Source organism: Diceros bicornis, chromosome 23, assembly GCF_020826845.1.
Source record: "Diceros bicornis minor isolate mBicDic1 chromosome 23, mDicBic1.mat.cur, whole genome shotgun sequence".
Classification (NCBI taxonomy): domain Eukaryota; kingdom Metazoa; phylum Chordata; class Mammalia; order Perissodactyla; family Rhinocerotidae; genus Diceros; species Diceros bicornis.
Window position 1 is genome coordinate 24,412,792 of NC_080762.1, and position 20,721 is coordinate 24,433,512.

Here is a 20,721-nt window from a genome sequence, read left to right on the forward strand (position 1 = left end):
GACCATGGGATCTGTAATGATGTCCCCTCTTTCATTTCTGATATTAGTAATCTGTGTCCTCTCTTTTTTCTAAGTTAGCCTGGCTTGAGGTTTATTGATTTTATTATCTTTTCAAAGAACCAGCTTTTGGTTTTGTTGATTTTCTCTATTGATTTCCTGTTTTCAATTTCACTGACTTCTGCTCTAATTTTTATTTCTTTCTTCTGCTTACTTTGGATTTAATTAGCTCTTCTTTTTCTGGTTTCCTAATGTGGAAGCTTAGATGATTGATTTTAGATCTATCTTCTTTTCTAATATATGCATTCAGTGCTATAAATTTCCCTCTAAGAACTGCTTTCTCTGCATCCCATAAACTTTGATAAGTTTTCATTTTAATTTAGTTCAAAATATTTTTACATTTCTCTTGAGATTTCTTTTTTGGGGGGTGGGGATAAGGAAGATTAGCCCTGAGCTAACATCTGTTGCCAGTTCTTCTCCTTTTGCTGAGGAAAATTGACCCTGGGCTGACATCTGTGCCCATCTTCCCCCACCTTACATGTGGGAGGCCTGCCACAGCACAGCTTGATAAGTGGTGCGTAGGTCCACACCTGGGATCCAAACCCGTGAACCCTGGGCCACCAAAGCAGAGTGCATGAAGTTAACCACCACACCACCAGGCAAGCCCCTGAGATTTCTTGTTCAACCCATGTGGTATTTAGAAGTGTGTTGTTTAACCTCTGAGTATTTTGGAATTTTCTAGCTCTATTTTTGTTATTGATTTCTAGTTTAATTCCATTGTGGTCTGAGAGCAGACATTATATGATTTATATCCTTTTATATTTGTTAAGGTGTGTTCTATGGCCCCAAATATGGTCTGTGTTGGTGAATGTTCCACGTGAGCTTAAGAAGATGTATATTCTGCTCTTGTTGTATGAAGTAGTCTACGAATGTCCATTATATCCAGTTGACTGATGGTGTTATTGAGTTCAACTACATCTTTACTGATTTTCTGCCTGCTGGATACGTCCATTTCTAATAGAGTCTCCAACTATAATGGTGGATTCATCTATTTCTCCTTGTAATTATATCAGCTTTTGCCTCATGTATTTTGACACTCCATTATTAGGCACATACATGTTAAGGATCATTATGTCCCTTGGAGAATTGACCCCTTTATCAATATGTAATGCCCCTTTTTATCTCTGATAACTTTCCTTGGTCTGAAGTCTGCTCTGTCTGAAATCAATATAGCTACTCCCACTTTCTTCTGATTAGTGTTAGCATGGTATATCTTTCTCCATCCATTTACTTTTAATCTATATGTGTCTTTACATATAAAGTGGCTTTCAACGGAGTTGTATTTGGGTCTTGTATCTTGATCCACTCTGACAATCTCTGTGTTTTAATTGGTACATTATTTTATTTTATTTTATTTTTTGTGAGGAAGATTAGCCCTGAGCTAACATCCATGCCAATCCTCCTCTTTTTGCTGAGGAAGACGGGCCCTGAGCTAACATCCGTGCCCATCTTCCTCCACTTCATATGGGACGCTGCCACAGCATGGCTTGACAAGTGGTGTGTTGGTGTGCGCCCAGGATCTGAACCCCAGGCTACCACAGCGGAGCACACACACTTAATCACTACACCACCGGGCCAGCCCCTAATTAGTACATTTAGACCATTGGCATTCAAAATGATTTTTGATATAGTTGGAATTATTATCAGTCACCATGGTATATAATATACCATATATATTATTGTTTTCTATTTGTTGCCCTTGTTCTTTGTTCATATTTTTGTCTTCCATTCTTTTTCTGCCTTTTGTGGTTTTTTTGTGTGTGTGTGTGAGGAAGATCAGCCCTGTGCTAACATCTGCCAATCCTCCTCTTTTCTTTCTTTTTTTTTTTTTTGCTGAGGAAGACTGGCCCTGGGCTAACATCCATGCCCGTCTTCCTCCACTTTATATGGGATGCCGCCACAGCATGGTTTGCCAAGCGGTGCATCGGTGTGCGCCCGGGATCCAAACTGGCGAACCCTGGGCCGCTGCAGCGGAGTGCGCACACTTAACCGTTTGCGCCACCGGGCCGGCCCCTGCCTTTTGTGGTTTTAACTGAACATTTTATATGATTCCATTTTCTCTCCTTTCTTAGCATATTTGGTTATACTTCTTTTTTTTAACATTTTTTAGTGGTTGCCCTAGAGTTTGCGATATGCATTTACAACTAATCCAAGTCTACTTTCAAATAACAACATACCATTTCATGGGTTGTTGAAGTACCTTATAATAACAAAATAATCCTAATTTCTCTTTCCTGTCCCCTGTATCATTGCTGTCATTCATTTCACTTGTATATACTTGTACATAAGTATACATGTCTTAGGCCTTTTGGGCTGCTATAACAGAATACCATAGGCTGGGTGGCTAGTAAATAACAGAAACGTATTTCTCACAGTTCTAGAAGTGGAGAAGCTTCAAATCAAGGCAGCTGCAATTTGGTATCTGGTGAGGGCCCACTTCCTGGCTCACAGCCAGCCATCTTTTCACTGTGTCCTCACATGGAACAAGTGACAAGGGAGCTCTTTGGGGTCTCTTTTATAAGAGCACTAATCCCATTCATGGGGGCTCCACCTCATGATCTAATCACCTCCCAAAAGCCCCACCTTCTAATACCATCACACTGCGGGTTAAGATTTCAACATATTAATTTGGGGGAGACACAGACATTCATTCTATAACAAGCCATATATACAAAAAGCACACATAATCAAATATATTGTTGCTATTATTATTTGAATGAACTATTATCTGTTAGATCAATTAAGAATAAGAAAAATAGGGGCCAGCCCCGTGATGTAGCGGTTAAGTGCACGCGCTGGCGGCCGGGGTTCGGATCCTGGGTGCGCACTGACTCACCGCTCATCAGGCCATGCTGTAGTGGCGTCCCATATAAAGTGGAGGAAGATGGGCTCGGATGTTAGCCCAGGGCCAGTCTTCCTCAGAAAAAAGAGGAGGATTGGCAGATGTTAGCTTTTATGATGTTCCTCATAAAAGAAAAATGAAAAATTTTTATTTTACCTTCACTTATCCTTTCTCTGATGCTCTTCCTTCTTTATGTAGATCTGATTTTCTGACTCATATTATTTTCCTTCTCTCAAAGAACTTCTTTTATTTGTTTTTTATTTTTTTTGTGAGGAAGATCAGCCCTGAGCTAACGTCCATGCTAATCCTCCTCTTTTTGCTGAGGAAGACTGGCTCTGAGCTAACATCTATTGCCAATCCTCCTCCTTTTTTCTCCCCAAAGCCCCATTAGATAGTTGTATGTCATAGCTGCACATCCTTCTAGTTGCTGTATGTGGGACGTGGCCTCAGCATGGCGGGAGAAGTGGTGCGTCGGTGCGCACCCGGGATCCGAACCCGGACCGCCAGTAGCGGAGTGCGCGCACTTAACCACTAAGCCACGGGGCCAGCCCCAAAGAACTTCTTTTAATATTCTTGCAAGACGGGTCTACTGGCAACAAATTCCCTCAATTTTTGTTTGAGAATGTCTTTATTTCTCTTTCACTTTTAAAGGATAATTTTGCAGAGTACAGAATTCTAGGGTGATTTGTTTTCTCAACACTTTATTTCATTTTAACTCTCTTGTCTGCGTGGTTACTGAGGAAAAGTCAGATGTAAGTTTTATCTTTGCTCCTCTATAGGTAAGGTGTTTTTTTCCCTCTAGATTCTTTCAAGATTTTTACTTTATCTTTGATTTTCTGTAGTTGAAAAATGATATGCTTAGGTGTAGAGTTTTTGGCATCTATCCTCTTGTGTTCTCCGAGCTTCCTGGATCTGTGGTTTGGTATCTGACATTAACTTGGGAGAAATTCTCAGTCATTATTGTTTCAAATATGTCATCTATTCCTTTCTCTCTTTTTCCTTCTGGAATTCCCACTACACATCTGTTACACCTTTTTTTTTTTTTGCTGAGGAAGATTCACCCTGAGCTAACATCTGTCCCAATCTTCCTCTACCTTATATGTGAGAAGCCACCACAGCATGGCTGGTGAGTGGAGTATGTCTGCACCTGGGATCCAAACCCGCAAACCCAGGACACCGAAGCAGAGCTCGCAGAACTTTAACCACTCGGCCACAGGGCTGGGCCCTGTTACATCTTTTGTAGCTGTGCCACATTTCTCAATATTCTGTTTTTTGTTCAGTCTTTTTTCTCTTTGCTTTTCCGTTTTGGTGATTTCTATTGAGATATCCTCAAGTTCAGCGATTCTTTCCTCAGCTGTGTCCAGTATACTAAGAAGCCTATCAAAGGCATTCTTCATTTCTATTATAGTGTTTTTGATCTCTAGCATTTCCTTTTGGTTCTTTTTAGAATATCTGCTTACATCGCCCATCTACTCTTGCATGATATGTACTTGGTCTATTAGAGCCCTTAGCATATTAATCATAGTTTTAAATTCCCAGTCTGATATTCCGATATCCCTGCCATATCTGAGTCTGGTTCTGATGCTTTCTCTGTCTCTTCAAACTGTGTTTTTCACTTTTTAGTATGTCTTATAATTTTTTTGATAGCTGGACATGATGTACTGGTAAAAGGAACTACTGTAAGTAGGCCTTTAGCAATATGGTGGTAAGGTGTGGGGACAGGGGAAGTGTTCTATAGACCTATGAGCACTCAGTCTTTCAGTGAACCTGTTCCTCTGGACTGTCAACTTCACATGTGCTTCTGTTTTTTTCCCCTTCTCTTTAGTGGAACAGAATCACTAGAGTGGGCTGGAGTTGGGTATTTCCCTTTCCCCAGGTCAGTTAGGCTGGTTAAATAGTTTCTCCTAAGGGCAGACATTGTTAAGAACAGTATGCTCTGGCATATTTGAAAATGGTTCCTCCCTAATCCACTGCTGGTGGGATGCAAACTGGTGCAGCCTCTATGGAAAACAGTATGGAGATTCCTCAAAAAATTTAAAATACAAATACCTTGTGATCCAGCTATCCCACTACTGGGAATCTACCCAACGAACCTGAAATCAACAATCCAAAGAGGCTCACGCACCCCTATGTTCATCGCAGCATTATTCACTATACCCAAGAAGTGGAAGCAACCCAAGTGTTCCTCAACTGATGACTGGATAAAGAAGATGTGGTGTATATATACCATGAAATACTACTCAGCCATAAAAAAAAGACTAAACTGTCCCATTTGCAACAACATGGATGGACCTGGAGGGTATTATGCTAAGTGAAATAAGCCAGAAAGAGAAAGACAAACAGTGTATGATTTCACTCATATGTGGAAGATAAACCAACACACGGACAGATAGAACTGTTTGGTGGTTACCAAGGTCTAGGGGGGTGGGGGTGGGCACAAGAGGTGGAGGGATACACTTATATGGTGACTGATAATAATGTACAACAAAAATTTCACAATAAAAAAAAAAGAAAGATGCTTTGTAAACACACACACACGCAAAAAGAAAATGGTTCCTTTTTCCCTCCCCATGCTAGGAGCACAAAGGAATTTTTCTCCAATATTCACTGTGAGAACCTGGTCTAACTCTTGGAGGTACAATTCACAAAAGTGTGGGGGCCCCCAATGACTCAGACCCCATGGGGTTTTAAATTCTCAGAGATGTCCACATTGAGCCTCTAGCAATTCATCAATCATAGTTCAGGTTTTCCATCAATCATAGTTCAGGTTTTCCGATGCCAGCACTGGTTCTCCCAGGTTTGTGCTCGTGGGTTTCTGCTCTGGTAGTTGTGATTCTCTGTATTCACTTGTCTCTCTCTCTAACTCTGGGGCCAGCAGTCTGCCCTGTGACCTCACTTCTCTGATGGGTCTTAGGAGAATTGTTGAGTTTTCAGTTTCCATTTTTATTTGTTAGGATAGAGTGATGACTTCCAGCTTCTTACGTGCCAAACCAGAAACCAGAAGTCTGATAATATTTTATTGAATGCCAGGCATTGTCAATTTTACCTTGCTGGGTGCTGAATATGTTAAAAATACTCGAGTGTTGTTCTGGGATGCAGTTACTTGTAAACAGTTTGATCTTTTCAGGTCTTGCTTTTAAGCTTTGTTAGGTGGGGTGAGAGCCTTATTTAGGCTAATTTTGCTTCACTACTGAGCCAAAACCCTTCTAAGTACTCTATCCATGCCCCATGAATTATGAGATTTTCTACTCTGGCTGGGAACTGTCAGGCTCCAGGGATTGTTCAGATGGCTCCTTTCACTACCCCAGGGTTTTTCTAACACACCTGTGATCAGTAGTCAGCTGAAGCCTCCAGGAAGACCCTGCAGATCTCTGGAGCTTTCTCTGTACATGCCCCCCTTTCTGCTACTCTGCTCTGCAAACTCCAGTCCGCTTGGTCTCCCTGGACTCCCAGTTCTGTGTCCTCAACTCAGAGAGACTGCTGGACTCCATCTGGATTCCCCCTCCCTACACCGTGACACGGAAACTCTCTCCAGGAGGTATACTGGGGCAATCATAGAGCTCACCTCATTTGTTTCTCAGAACAATTTATGCATCAAAGTGTGGCAGACAGAATAATGGCCCCCTAAAATGCCCATGTCCTAATCCCTAGAATCTGTGAATATTACCTTATATGTGAAAGAGATTTTGCAGATGAGATTAAGTTAAGGATCTTTAGATAGGAAGATTATCCTGGATTTTCTGGGTGGGCCCAATCTAATTACAAAGGATCTTTTAAGAGGGAGACAGGAGTGTAAGAGTCAGAGGAGATATGACAGAAGCAGAGGTCAGAAAAAGATATTGATTGATTGATGATGTTGATTGCTGGCGTTGAATATGTGGGAAGGGGCCTCAAGTCAAAAATGCAGGCAACCTCTCGAAGTTGGAAAAGACAAGGAAATGGATTCTCCCCTGGAGGCTCCAGAAGGAATGCAGCCCTACCAACATTTTTATTTTATCCCCCAAGACTTAATCTTGGAATCTGACCTCCAGAACTAAAAGATAATAAATTTATGTTGTTTTAAGCCACTAAGTTTGTGGTAATTCGTTAGAGCTGCAGTAGGAAACTAAAACAATCACAAATTGGGAGCATGGAATATGAATAGGAAATGACAGCTTGTTAAGACACGATAGCGAGGGGCTGGCCCAGTGGCACAAGCGGTTAAGTGCGCGTGCTCCGCTGCGGCAGCCCGGGGTTCGGCAGTTCGGATCCCGGGCGTGCACTGACGCACCGCTTGTCAAGCCATGCTGTGGCAGCGTCCCATATAAAGTGGAGGAAAATGGGCATGGATGTTAGCCCATGGCCAGTCTTCCTCAGCAAAAAGAGGAGGATTGGCAGATGTTAGCTCAGGGCCGATCTTCCTCACACACACACACAAAAGACATGATAGTGAAAGAAATCTTATTTTGGATCTGAGAAAACTAGAACCTCTACTACCCTGACATTCTCATTAATGTTATGCAAGTATGGCTACATTAAACTCAGATACAAAATACCAGTACCCCCAACCCCCCCCAAAATAAAAACAAAAGAAAAATGGGTGGACTTTCAAACATTTCTATCACAGCCTTAATGAATAATTCTCCATGATACATCTTAACAATATGATCCTTTTGAGTAGAACATCATTATTTGTAAGTAAAAGCCACCCACTGCATTCAGTGTCAGAAGTAGTATTTAGTATGACAGCTACATAGAGACTGGTTCCAAGATTAGCTTGTACGTAATCCTAGTAAGTTACTAAGGCAAATCAATGGTGGAGAAATTCATATGTGAAGTTCTAGTCTTACAAAATATTTCATAGTTGAAAAATAAGATTTTATTTCACTAAATTCCAAACATTTATCTTATTAACATGTAAGAAGCTAAAACATATATTCTCTTCAGAATTTATGACTTCATTTTCCTCTTCAGTTTAAGGTATAACTTACCTCATAGTCTAGATCAGTTTCTTTTACAAGTTTACAAATCTCAACAATCTTCCACTCCTTTATACTTTTCTACATTTTTCAAGTTTTCTAAAATGCATACTGTATCAATTAGGATTAACTGTGGCTATTACAGAGTGACTTAAACAAGAGAAACTATTTCTGTCTCATGTAAAAGGTCAGAGGTAGGTGGTTGCAATGCCTTCTCTGCCTAAACAGCAGCAGTAGTCACAGGTTTGGAATGACACTCACTCACAGGACCCAACAAACCTTGTGGGACCCAACTTGCACTAAGCCCACTTGACTTCATAGGAAAAAGCAGAGCAGCAGGATTCTTGTTTCAGCAGGAGTCTTTACTCCAGCCTCCCAAGTGTCAGCTCAGGTATAAAGGAACAAGATCATTTGGGTGGGTGCAGAAGCCACGCTGGCTTAGAACCTTCATGCTCCCAAGAATCAGTATCTCTTGAACACAGCCCATGAGGGTGGCTTCCAGGAATCTTTGCAAAAAGAAACACAGTACTTAAGGAAGCCCAAAGCCCATGTTTTCCAATGGACATCTACAGCACTTGTCACAGTCGTCCTGGTCCAGCTACAGTTTACCAATAAGGGGTAATTTTAAATCATAAACAATATTGCCTGGTGTCACAGCTGACGTTCTGTTATTACCTTGTCTAGTAGGTTTCCAGAGAAAACAGTGCTGAAAAGTAAACTCGTGGTCATTCTACTAGGGAGAAAGAGAAAGAGTTTTATTAACCCTCTATTCATAGCAGTCTAGGGCAGCATCATAGTATCAGGATCCAATCTTCTATCTTATTGCTCTGCCACTCATGGCTTCTATTTCCAAGGTTACTTTATAGTCCAACAAGTCTGGTGGAGCTCTAGCCACCACAGCCATGTTCCAGCAGGAGAAAAGAGAAGATGAGCTGGCCCATTTCCTGTTACACCTTAAAGTTCAAGGAAACTTCCCAGAACCATCCAACTCTCAACATTTCTAATTCCATGTCACTGCCCAGAACTTAGTCATATGGCCATGTATACATGTAAGGAAAGCTGGGCACATTGATAACCTGAATAAATTCTGGGATTCTGTTACAAAGCAAAAAAAGGAAGATTAGATATTGGGACAGATAATTACCAGTCTCTCCTACACATACATATGGTGGGGAAAATAAGCTTTTTATTAACAAAAGCTGAGGCTAAAAAAGCCATATAAAAATTGGGAAGATATATGTGCTTATGATTTTGGAATGTTTCAATCAAGCTAAGTTGTTTGTTTTGTAAAAAGTTATAAAACTTATTGAAGAAAAAAATTCCTCATCCTAGAACATTACTTCTCTGTCACAACAAACAGTTATATCTCCAACAGTTATAAGATATAATTAATGTGAGGTGTTTTAACATATTAGTACCAGGTTAAACCATATGAAATTGCTGCTTTTTATAGTTAGAAACAATAAAATATTGACAATTTCATATAGTTCAACCTGTAACAAAGTATTAAAGTTTGTGAATAATTTACTTAAAAAATACAAATTAGAGCAGATCTAGCTTATCACCATAACAGAATGACTGTTACAGGTGAATTCCAGTAATCTTTCTCAAGTGGGAAAGGAATGGAATTACAGCTGGCACACCAGGAACTTGACCTTTATCTTTAAGCACTTGTGAATTCTTTTTCTGTTCCTAGATATAATACTTACTGTGGTAGACTGGAAAATGGCCCCCCAAAGATTTTCAGGCCCTAATCCTCAGTTTTATGCCTGTTTATGTTAAGTTATATGGCAAAACGGATTTTGCAGATGGAATTAAAGTTACAGACCTTAAAACAGAAAGGTCATCCAGGTGAGCCCAATGTAATCAAACAGACCTTTAAAGGTGGAAGGCAAGAAGGGTCGGTTAGAGATAGGATGATGGAAGCAGCAGCAGGAGAGATTTTAAGCATGAGAGGAACTTGACCTGCCATTGCTGGGGCTTTGAAGAGAAGGGGACCAAAAGCCAAGGAATGCAGGCAGCCTCTAGAAGCTGGGAATGGCCCTTAGCTGACGGTAAGGAAATCGGACCTTGATCTTCAATTGCAAGGACTTGAATTCTGCCAACGACTGAATGAACAAGGAAATGTCTCCCTACAACCCCTTCCAGAAAAGAATAAAGCCCTACCAACACCCTGATTTTAGCCCAGGTGAGACCCCTGTCAAACTGCTGACACACAGAACAGTAAGAAAATACATCTGTGTTGTTTTAAGCCACTAAGTTTGTGGTTGGTAATTTATGATGGCTGCCATAGAAAACTTATACACTTACCTTAGTAAAACCTCTAATGTAAAGGACTCATCAGAGAACGGTCCCTATAGTCATTTAAACCATATTTTTAAAAATTCAATTCATACCTGGTCCTTAATGATTCTGTTATACTAAGTTGTAGCTATAATTAGAAATATGTATATAGCCAACAAAAATAATATAATGGTGAACAACTGAAAGCTACATAGCCAATTATTTTATACAAAAACTCTAAAAAGTTCATGACTAGTTACTATGAGAAACATTTCATCTAGGAGTCATTTCTAAGGCAGCATCTTGAGTTTCCATAAAAACAGAAGCTTCTGTCTCAGAAGAAGGGATATCAATAAGAGGACCAGAATCCTCTATTTCCAGGTGCGGTGGTTTCTCCTGTTCATGACTCAGGTTTGAATTATCCTTCATTTGAATCTCCTGCTCTTCCAACTCCAAAGATTTATCTGAGGCTGGAGCTACACCTTCTTCATCTTCGTTTTCATGTAGAAAGCTACAAATCATGTTGGGTCTATAGGAGAAATCATTATCCTTGATCTGCAGCCATTCCACACCACCTAATGGGGGAGGGGGTAAGGAGTGGGAGGAAAAACCAAGAAATAAACATGAAGAAGGAATCTTAGTTACTTAAGTATATTTTTCTTTAATTTAAATATTCATCCCATGAATAAATGTCAAAGTAAAACTCAAACATAAACCAAGCAACATGGTGCCTGTAACTACTGATAAATAATTATGTAACTTCCATCTCACATGGAGACCTTGGGATGCTTACAGGGTATGTATCACCCAAATCACTAAAAGTAATCAGATTCAGTTACTATTCCAAGTCCTTTTTCCACAGTTCAATTCCCAACTCATTCTGAGTGACAATTTGAGCTCTCACTGCCACCTCATGCTTTACAGTAAAGAAAACTGTCACTTCCCTACAATTTTCTCCTCCACTCAGTTTTCGTAATACAATGGATGATACTGTCCTATCATCTTCCAAGTCAACACTTTTATGTCGTTTTCAGTTGGAACATCCAATTGTGAAATAAGACACCTCTCCAAAAAAAAAACTTGAAAAAATTTTTGTTTCTCTCCATACTCATAGTCAAAGGCCCAACCCCTCAATGAACCCCTATAATCAAGAATTGCTCCAATAATGCTAGTCATTTTTTCATTTATTCTTATTACCTTTTCAGCCAAATATTTTCAGTGGATCCTCACTTATTTCTGTAGCAAGCCCAAGCTGTTTACTCTCATTTTCAAAATTCCATCAGATATCTCTAAGATATCCCAACATATCTTGCCACCCTGTTCACACATCTGTCTGCTCCTATTCTCCACCATAAATTAACTCTTCTGCAGCTGTTTATCGAAACTTCCTCACTGCTGATCCCATGTCTTCTCATATATTATTCCTATAAAGTCTCCCCCTATCAAAAATTGATTAGTCCTTTTCCCTCCAGTTCAGCTTCAACTATTGACTTTCTTATTTTTTTCCTGCAATAGCATCATTCTCCTAGTCACCCAGATTCAAAACCTTGAAGCCATCCTTTACTGTTATTTAGCGTAATACTTGGCACCTAACAGATACTTAACATAAGTTGAATGAAATAGGTGTGGAGTCACATTCATCCATGTCTGTTTCAATGTGATTTACTTTAGAGTGCAAGTTACCGGAAGGTAAGGACCACATCTCCTGTCTACTTTGCCTGCCTCTAGCATACTGCCATGTTTGGTAGCCAGCCTCCAAGGTCCCCAATGATCCTCACCTTCATGTCCGTGTCATCCCCTCCCACACTGAATAGGATATTGCAGAAATGACAGAATGTGACTTCTAAGGCTAGTTCATAAGACATGTTCTCGTGGATCACTTGATCTGGGAGTAGCCAGCTGCCATGTCAGGCAGGCACTCAAACGGTACTATGTGGAGGCAAGGAACTGAGGCCTCCTGCTAACGGCCAGCACAAACCTGCCAGCCATCGAGTGAGCCATCTTATGATCTGATCTTCCAGGTTTACTCAGGCCTTCAGATGACTGCAGCCCAACCAACATACTGACTGCAACCTCATGAGAGACCTAGAGCCAGAAAGACCTAGCCAAGATGCTCCCAAATACCTGATTCACAGAAACTGTCTAAGATAGTGTTTTTTCTTGTTGTTGTTTTAAACTGTTAAGTCTACAGGTAATTTTTTTTGTGAGGAAGATTAGCCCTGAGCTAACATCTGTTGCCAATCCTCCTGTTTTTGCTGAGGAAGATTGGCCCTGGGCTAACATTCGCACCCATCTTCCTCTACTTTATGTAGGACCCCTGCCACAGCATAGCTTGATAAGTAGCACATAGGTCCACACCCGGGATCTGAACCTGCAAACCCTGGGCCACTGAAGTGGAGTGCAAGAACTTAACCACTACCCCATCTGGCCCACCCCATGGAGGGGGTAATTTTTTTTTGCAGCAATAGATAACTAATACAGCCTTGAACAATTGGTTACTAACTTATGTGATTAAGCAAAACACTCAAATCTTCCCAAAGATCTATCAGATTAATAAAGACTACAGAAGAGGAAATTCTATAATTTCCTTTAATAAGAGTACCTAAACGATAGTTAAGCTTATCTGATATGCATCTGCCTTTCAAGTTCATTCTAGAACTTCAAGTACCTCCTTCTTCCTGTTATTTTCACAGAATGCCTAACAAAGGGGATAGTTTTGGTATATACATAAGAAGAGATTTGTTATGTAGTTGAATGTGTAGTTGGTGTTATTAATTTCTACACGATTAATGTACCTTCAAATGTTTATTCCTTAAAATACAATAAAGCTACCAAGCCACAAATATATTCATCACTAAAGTCATATTTACTAGAGTTTCAAATGTGTCTTTGAGCAATGAGCTTTTAAACCATCAAGTGATTCTTTGTTCATCTCAGCAAACATGTGCCTGTTAGGGATGTGAGAAGCACTGGTCTAAAGCCTCTAGTCTGGGATGAGCAGCAACTGGAGAAGGCTAAATGCATGCTAATTAAGAACTAGACTCAGGAGTAACAACCGTGGTCGCAGAGTCCGAGTCCCTCCCTCACGTACGAAGCCAGCTTCTTCCAGCTGTGAGCTCCTGGGGAAGGTTACTGCAGCTGCCAAAAGTTTCAGGAGATCTCTGGGGTTACACCTTGGGAACCCAGAACTGCTATCATATCTTCACCACTTATGAGGAAGTTTTTATTATAAAAGAGAGAGATAGAGACATAGATACACACTCACTCTCTCACTCACACACACACACACACACACACACTAGGGGTTGGAAATCATATTAAGTTTCTTGGCAAATTCCTCACAATTATTTCCAATGCAAAGCAGACAGAGATTTCCTATATGTTTCCAGTGCCCTCTGCTATATTAGAATTCAACTGAATTTTAAATTTATGTTTGGTACTTTTCATGGAGCACCTCAGTTTTAATATATTTAACATATTACATATAGTTATTACTACAAAGTACAAGGAATGTCCTGGCAGCAATGTGTCATTATCAGAGCCAATATTAAATCATCTATTTTCAGAAAACTAAGTGAACCAACCTATGTTTTCTTCTCCTTCCTTCTTTTCTGTCAGAAGAGTTCGTGTCATGCTGAGCTTCTTCATTGTATGGCATTTATATTTTAGCACCGTCTTATTATTGCCTTCTGCATCCACTAGAACATAAAATCAACTCAATTATTATACTGCTTGATGCCATCAAATAAAAGAATCATGTTAAGCCCCAACAGACTAAACTACTTCCTGTCAAGATGGGGTAGTAAGTTCAAGATTTAACTCATCCCTCCTGCTCCAAGTACAGAGAAATGAGAGATAAAATACGTAACGACCGAAGGTACAACAGGACTCAAAAACAACACACACCTCCAGGGCACAGAAAGACAAAGCTCTGAGTGAGATTAAACTATGGGCCTCCTAGGCTGTAGCCCTGAAGTAGGAAACTGGGGGCCAAGAATTTGGCCTTACAGGGTAATGAGGTCTAAAATTCTATCACTCAAAATGAAGGACCAAAGGCAGACTACTTGAAGCCAGAGACTGGAGTGAGGATATTCCCCGTCATGAAAGAAGGCTGAGACATACCGTTGCTAACATGCTGCCTGGCGTTACAGCTTTATAGAAAACTGCAGACACAGACAGGAGGGACGATAAGAGTCTGAGCTAAGGATGTGAAGCCCACTGAAAACTTCCATACACTGCTACTGTGAGTGTAAGCTGATACTATACTTCAGAAAGCAACATAGTGATATCTATTAAGTTGAACCATATGAAATTGTCAATATTCAGCCAAAATTTCATATGGTTGAACCTAAAAGTTAAGTTGAAGATATACACACTCACCAATCTAGCAATTCCATTTCTAAATGTATACCTTGAAGATATTTTTACATATATGCAAAGGAGACACATAAAATATTCATGGCAGCATTTTGTAGTGAGTTATAAGCATAATTAAGAACGTGGGATCTGGAGCAAACCCCCTGGGTTCAAATCCTGGCTCTGCCATTTACTTCGTGTGTGACCTTGGGAATGTTATTTACCTCTCTGTGCTTCAGTTTCTTCAAATATAAAATGAAGATAATGATAGTGTCTACCTCATAGGCTTGTGGTAAGGATTAAATGAGTTAATACATGTAGCATTTAGAATAGTGCCTGACATATGGAAGGCACTCAATAAATTTTAGTAGTAATTAATAATTACTAATAAAAATGGAAGCAACCAACATGTCCATTAACTGGAGAATAAATTGTGGTATAGTCACAAATGGGATAAGAAGCAACAGGGAAAATAGGGTTATATATATCAACAGGTATAAATCTCAAAACATACCTCTGACTGAAAAAAGATGTAGAATGATATGTATAGTATGCTGTAATTTATATCAACTTTGAATATATATAAAAATGCTATTTATTGTTTGTGGATACATACATATGTAATATAAAATCAGGTATAGGAAAGAAAAGCACCAAATTCAGAGAGTGATTGCCTCTGAAGACAGAAGGTAAGGAAATAAGTTTGGAGAGGGGTATACGAGGGGCTTCAAATGTATCTGGAATGTTTTTTAATTATCTGGCAAAATGGTAAGATTTGACATAGCTAGACAATAGGTACATGAGATGTTTAATTTTAATATTCAGTGTACATAAGTATGTTAGAAATATTTCATAGTAAAAAGAGTTGTTAGCATATCAATCACTTACCATGTTCAACATTTTCTTCAAATATAACACAAGTCCCAAGAGTGTCTGCAGAAAAAATTGAAGGCAACTTGTTGAAAATAACAGAGGTACTTTCTCTGAAAAGCATATTAAAAAAAAGGAGTTTCATGTACCCGACATCCTCCTACCTTCATACTCTCCAGCAAAGACATAGCTGTCCACCTGCAGAATGGGCCTCTCAGTGTCAATTCCCTACAACACGATATAGGATCATAAAAAATCATCATTAAAAAAAGCGATGGTGGGGAGTAAAATGGGTAAAGGTGGTCAAAAGACACAAACTTCCAATTACAAAATAAATAAGTCCTGGGGATATAACATACAGCATGGTGACTATAGTTAATACTACTGTATTGTATATTTGAAAGTTGCCAAGAGAGTAAATTTTAAAAGTTCTCATCATAAGAAAAAAAATTGTCACTATGTGTGGTGATGGATGTTAACTAGACAAATTATGATCATTTCACAATATTTACAAATATCAAATCATTACGTTCTACACCTGAAACTAATACAATGTTATATGCCAATTAGGTCTCAGTTAAGAAAGAAAGAGCCTTCCACCTGTAACTCGGCTACCAAGGATGCAGATCTCCCAAACTCTAGAGCGTCTTATCCTAGCAAGTACAGGATAAGCTAAAACATCCTCTGATCACAGCAGCCACAACCTGAAGACTGCTTAGTTCATACCCAAGTAGCAAGGTCTATTTCAATCAACATCCGCTTCAAGTTTAAGGTAAGAACAGCAGAAGTTTTGCCAACGATAGCTCAAAGATTTTGAAGTAAAGTGACAGATGGTAAGTTATGATACCATAGCTCAAGTCAACAGCAGTGTGAGGTCTTTGAAGTCTTTTCTTAGTAGGTATCTCCTCTCCCTTCTCCAGTTTAACCTCTGTATGCATATCTGGCTGTCCTCTCTTCACTTTGTGTTTCTCTCTCCCCCCTCGCTTTCTAAAACAACGCATTTTTTAAAAAATATATTGTTCCGTATCAAAATGCTGCCTCCTCCAAATCGTTAACTTTCTCTCCAGCCACACATTCAGACACTCAAGCAATGTCTGGCATTTTCTCTCATCTGCTACCATAGTCCCTGTACTTCTATGATGAGCCTTAGAGTTCACAGCTTTGTAACTTGGAATGAATAGATCAATCTTTGGAGATAGGTATTTCACCATTCATTCTTGTTTTAAATTTAAGAAAATCTACAACAATCCCCCAATTCTGGAAGACTCACCAAAATTTTGCATTTATTTTCACATTTTGAGAGAAAGTCTGAATCAATAATTCCTGACAATTCCACCAAAACCAACTGCTCCTGGTGGAAGAAAGAGGGGTTACAACGCTAGCCCGCGGGGTGCGTGCAGAAGAGGCAAATAACAAAGGAGCCACGATCCCCAGGGCAATGATCCCACCTCGGGGAAAACCTGCTTTCAATGAGAGCAAGCAGACGACGTTACCTAAGGGAACTGCCCCCACTTCCCCATTCCAACCACCGTGTGGCAATTAGGGCCGAGGCCAGCCGCTCGCCCGCTCCGCGCCCGCGGGGCCTCCCGCCCGCCCGCCGCACCCCGGACTCCCTTCCCCGCACACAGCCCGCACGGCCACCACCGGCCCGCCGCGCAGCTTTCGGCGTAGCACTCACTGCCTCCTCTTTCTCCTCTTCCCCGTCCCCCTGACTCGGCTCCTCGGCAGCCGCCATGTTCCCGCCCCTCCTCGGGCCTCAGCGTCACCGGCCACGCCCGCGCAGGGCCGCCATCTTGACTACGGGCAGCCGCTCCCCGGGGCCCGCTGCGGCTCTGGCCGCGCAAAGCGCTCCCGCCGGCACGCCAGAGCGCCGCTTCCGTGGCCCCGCGCAGGCCGCCCAGGCCCCGTCCTCGGTCCTTTCCTGAGAGTGGCGGGGGGTTCTGCCCGCTGGGGAGGTGCTGCGACCTAGGGAACCCTCAGGCTCCCCGCGCAGGTGGGAGGAGAGGACCTACGAGGGAGGAAAACGCCGCGTGCCCTCGAGGGAAACGGAAGGGCCTGATGTTGGCACGACCCTCCATTTCTCGGAGAGGAATTCCTAATATCGCGGGAGCACGAATCCTCAATTCACGGTCCCCCAGCCAAGTCCAGGGCACGTTTCAATGAAACACACAGTGAGCGCCCACTGCACACAGAGCCCCGCGCTGGAGAGTGGGCTTGGGCGTCACGCCTGCCAGAGCGGAGGATGTAGGAGAGGTAGATAAAGGGACCCGACCGATTATACATTAATCAGTGTGCCCTAGGTGCTATAAGAGATACAAATTGTGATGGGAATACTAAGAGACCTGGGGAAGTGAAGTTTTGAACAGAATTTTCTTAAAGCAACCTCATGGATTCTTCTGATTCTTTGTATGTGAGACGGGATGGTCTAGCTCCCAAGAGCATGAGCGTTGGAGTCTGCTATGTGAACGGTTCTGCTGAGTTAGGAGCAAGCCCTGAGGTGTTGGTTATTGTGAGGATTAAATGAGATAATATATATAAAATAGATTTAGCCCAGTATTCCGCACGTGTTAAGCATTTAATGTGCATCTAATCTATTAGTAGTAGTGTACAAAATTTTAGAGTATTATGACTTAAAAAACATTTCGTATGTGTATTTTCAGCTTCTTTGTACAAACACAAACACCTTTTTTTACAAAAATGTGTTCAAAATTGTACATCTGTTTTTAACTTGCTTTTCTCACTATTTACAGTATCATGGATGTTTTTCCATGATAAATATAGATCTACGTCATAATTTTTAGTAACTGCGTTGTATTTATTGTGTAATATTGATATTACACAATATTTTAGTAAACATCTTTGTACATTTTTACCCGGCTGCCCCATTAAATGGATAGGATTTCATAGCTTAAGTTGAAATTGTAGATTCGAATTCTAGCTTTGAAATGTAATAATTGTGATCTGGCACAGGCTGGTACACTTTGTCAACCTCAGTGTTCTTATTTATTAAGTGAGAATAAAAACATTTATACTTACTGTGTATTTTTTATTTGAAGATTAGATCATGTATCTAAAAGTACTTTGTAAATTGAAAAATTACATAAGTTGTCGGATTTTATTGGGGTAATGGGAGGATAAAGAGGAGGACAATTCAGGCTGAGGGACCAGCAGGTGCAAAGGCTTGAGGAATGAAAATAGATGTGTTTTAGTATGAAGATTTCTCAAAAAATTAAAAATAGAAATACCATACAATCCAGCTATCCCACTACTGGGTATTTATCCAAAGAACTTGAAATCAACAATACAGAGAGATCCATGCACCCCTATGTTCACTGCAGCATTATTCACAATAGCCAAGACCTGGAAGCAACCCAAGTGCCCATCAACTAACGAATGGATAAAGAAGTTGTGGTATATATATACAATGGAATAATACTCAGCCATAAAAAAAGACAAAATTGTCTCATTTGCAACAACATGGATGGACTTTGAGGGTATTATGTTAAGTGAAGTAAACCAGACAAAGAAAAACACCGTATGATTTTACTCACATGTGGAAGATAAACCAACACATGGATAAAAAGAACAGATTAGTGGTTACCAGAGGGAGAGGGGGTGAGAGGGTGGGCAAAAGGGGTAAAGGGGCACATATGTATGGGTGACGGATAAAAACTAGAATATTGGTGGTGAGTACGATGCAGTCTATACAGAAACTGATATATAATAATGTACACCTGAAATTACACAATGTTATAAACCAATACGACCTCAAGAAAATAAAAAAAGGCGGGCCGGCCTGGTGGCTTAGCGGTTAAGTGCGCGTGCTCTGCCTCTGGCGGCCGGGGTTTGGATCCCGGGGGCACACAGACGTACCGCTTCTCCAGCCATGCTGAGGCTGCATCCCACATACAGCAACTAGAAGGATGTGCAACTATGACATACAGCTATCTACTGGGGCTTTGGGGGAAAAAAATAAATAAATAAATAAATTTATTTAAAAAAAAAGAAAAGGAAAAAAAGGAAAATAGGTGTGTTTTACAAAGTTGATGTAATAACTCAAGATTCCCTTTCAAATAAGCAAGACTCATACTTCTAGTTAAGCTGCTTCTTCTTTATTATTTCTGAAGTAATTATTTCTATTTATTTTGAATGATTTATAAAAGGATATAGAGTAAAGAGTAAGCCTTCCATCCCTGTCCCCTAGCTCCCCTTTCTATAGGCAACCATTTTTACCAGTTTCTATGTATCCTTTCAGAGATATTCTAGGTATTTACAAAAACATGTGTATACAAAATCCATAAAGTAATTTAAATATTATAACATAGCACATAGACTAAAAAGCCATTCCCTTGGAAGGAAAGAAGACGTTATTATGTTGGCCACATGGCCAAGAGCTCGTGCCCTTTGAAAATCAGCTTAAAGGTTGAAACATCTCTCAGACAGGAAACAAAAACTTACTGGGCAGAATAACCCATCAGCATCAGCTTTAAGAGAGGGAGAAAAAGAAGACTTTTGGTGATTGGGAGGAATTTCCATGGTCTGTAATTGGAGTCCATTCTTAATACCTTCTACTCTCAATCCTAAAAAAGATAATAAGGCCCAGATGCCAAGTGAAAAAGACTTAATTATTTTCACTTAAAAATAGAAGCAATTGGGCCAGCCCTAGTGGCCCAGTGGTTAAGTTCAGTGTGCTCCACTTTGGTGGCCCAGGTTTGGTTCCCAGGTGTCAACCTACACCACTCTGTTAGCGGCCATGCTGTGCTGGCAGCCCACATACTAAAAAATAGAGGAAGATTGGCACGGATGTTAGCTCAGGGCGAATCTTCCTTAGCAAAAAGATAAATAAAAATTAAAAAATAAGGGGCCAGCCCCGTGGCATAGCAGTTAAGTGTACGTGCTCCGCTGCTGGCGGCCCGGGTTCGGATCCCGGGCGTGCACCAACACACTGCTTGTCAGGCCATGTTGTGGCGGTGTCCCACATAAAGTGGAGGAAGATGGGCATGGATGTTAGCTCAGGGCTGATCTTTCTCTCTCACACACACACACACACACACACACACACACACTAAGTAAATAAATAAATAAATATTTTTAAAAAATTAAAAAATAAAAATAGAAACAATAAACAAAATGTGGTATATCTATACCATGGAATCTTCTTTGGCAATAAAAAGGAATGAAGTACAGATACATGCTACAACACGGATGAACTTGCAAACATTATGCTAAGAATCCAGACACAAAAGGCCACATGTTGAATGATTCTATCTATACAAGATGTCTAGGATAGGCAAGCCTACAGAGAGAGCAAGTAGGTTAGTGGTTGTCAGGGCCTGGGGGGAAGGGGAATGGGAA

The 20,721-nt window shown here is 40.6% G+C and overlaps 1 protein-coding gene across 2 annotated transcripts; it reads right to left on the reverse strand.

The window, feature by feature from the left end:
* Positions 1–10,348: 10,348 nt before the first annotated feature.
* On the reverse strand, positions 10,349–17,472 carry GTF3C6 (general transcription factor IIIC subunit 6). 2 transcript variants are annotated; one of them, XM_058566455.1, is made up of 6 exons: positions 17,379–17,472; positions 16,637–16,717; positions 15,531–15,594; positions 15,385–15,429; positions 13,725–13,838; positions 10,349–10,715 (listed from the first exon to the last, which is right to left on the reverse strand). In XM_058566455.1, exons 1-6 carry the CDS (start codon positions 17,442–17,444, stop codon positions 10,414–10,416), a joined length of 672 nt encoding a protein of 223 aa, XP_058422438.1. In that variant the 5' UTR covers positions 17,445–17,472; the 3' UTR covers positions 10,349–10,413. The 2 variants fall into 2 exon arrangements, with proteins under 2 accessions (XP_058422438.1, XP_058422440.1); XM_058566457.1 differs by lacking the exon at positions 17,379–17,472 and adding an exon at positions 17,045–17,361.
* Positions 17,473–20,721: the final 3,249 nt, after the last annotated feature.

Bases quoted from the DNA above. Each gene is read 5' to 3' on its own strand.
- GTF3C6 (XM_058566455.1), bottom strand. From the start codon at position 17,444: ATGGAGGGTCGTGCCAACATCAGGCCCTTCCGTTTCCCTCGAGGGCAC. The intron at 16,718-17,378 runs GTAGGTCCTCTC...TTCTTCCACCAG, and splicing joins ACGCGGCGTTTTCCTCCCTC to GAGCAGTTGGTTTTGGTGGA. The intron at 10,716-13,724 runs GTTGGTTCACTT...CTCCCCCATTAG, and splicing joins GGAAGGAGAAGAAAACATAG to GTGGTGTGGAATGGCTGCAG.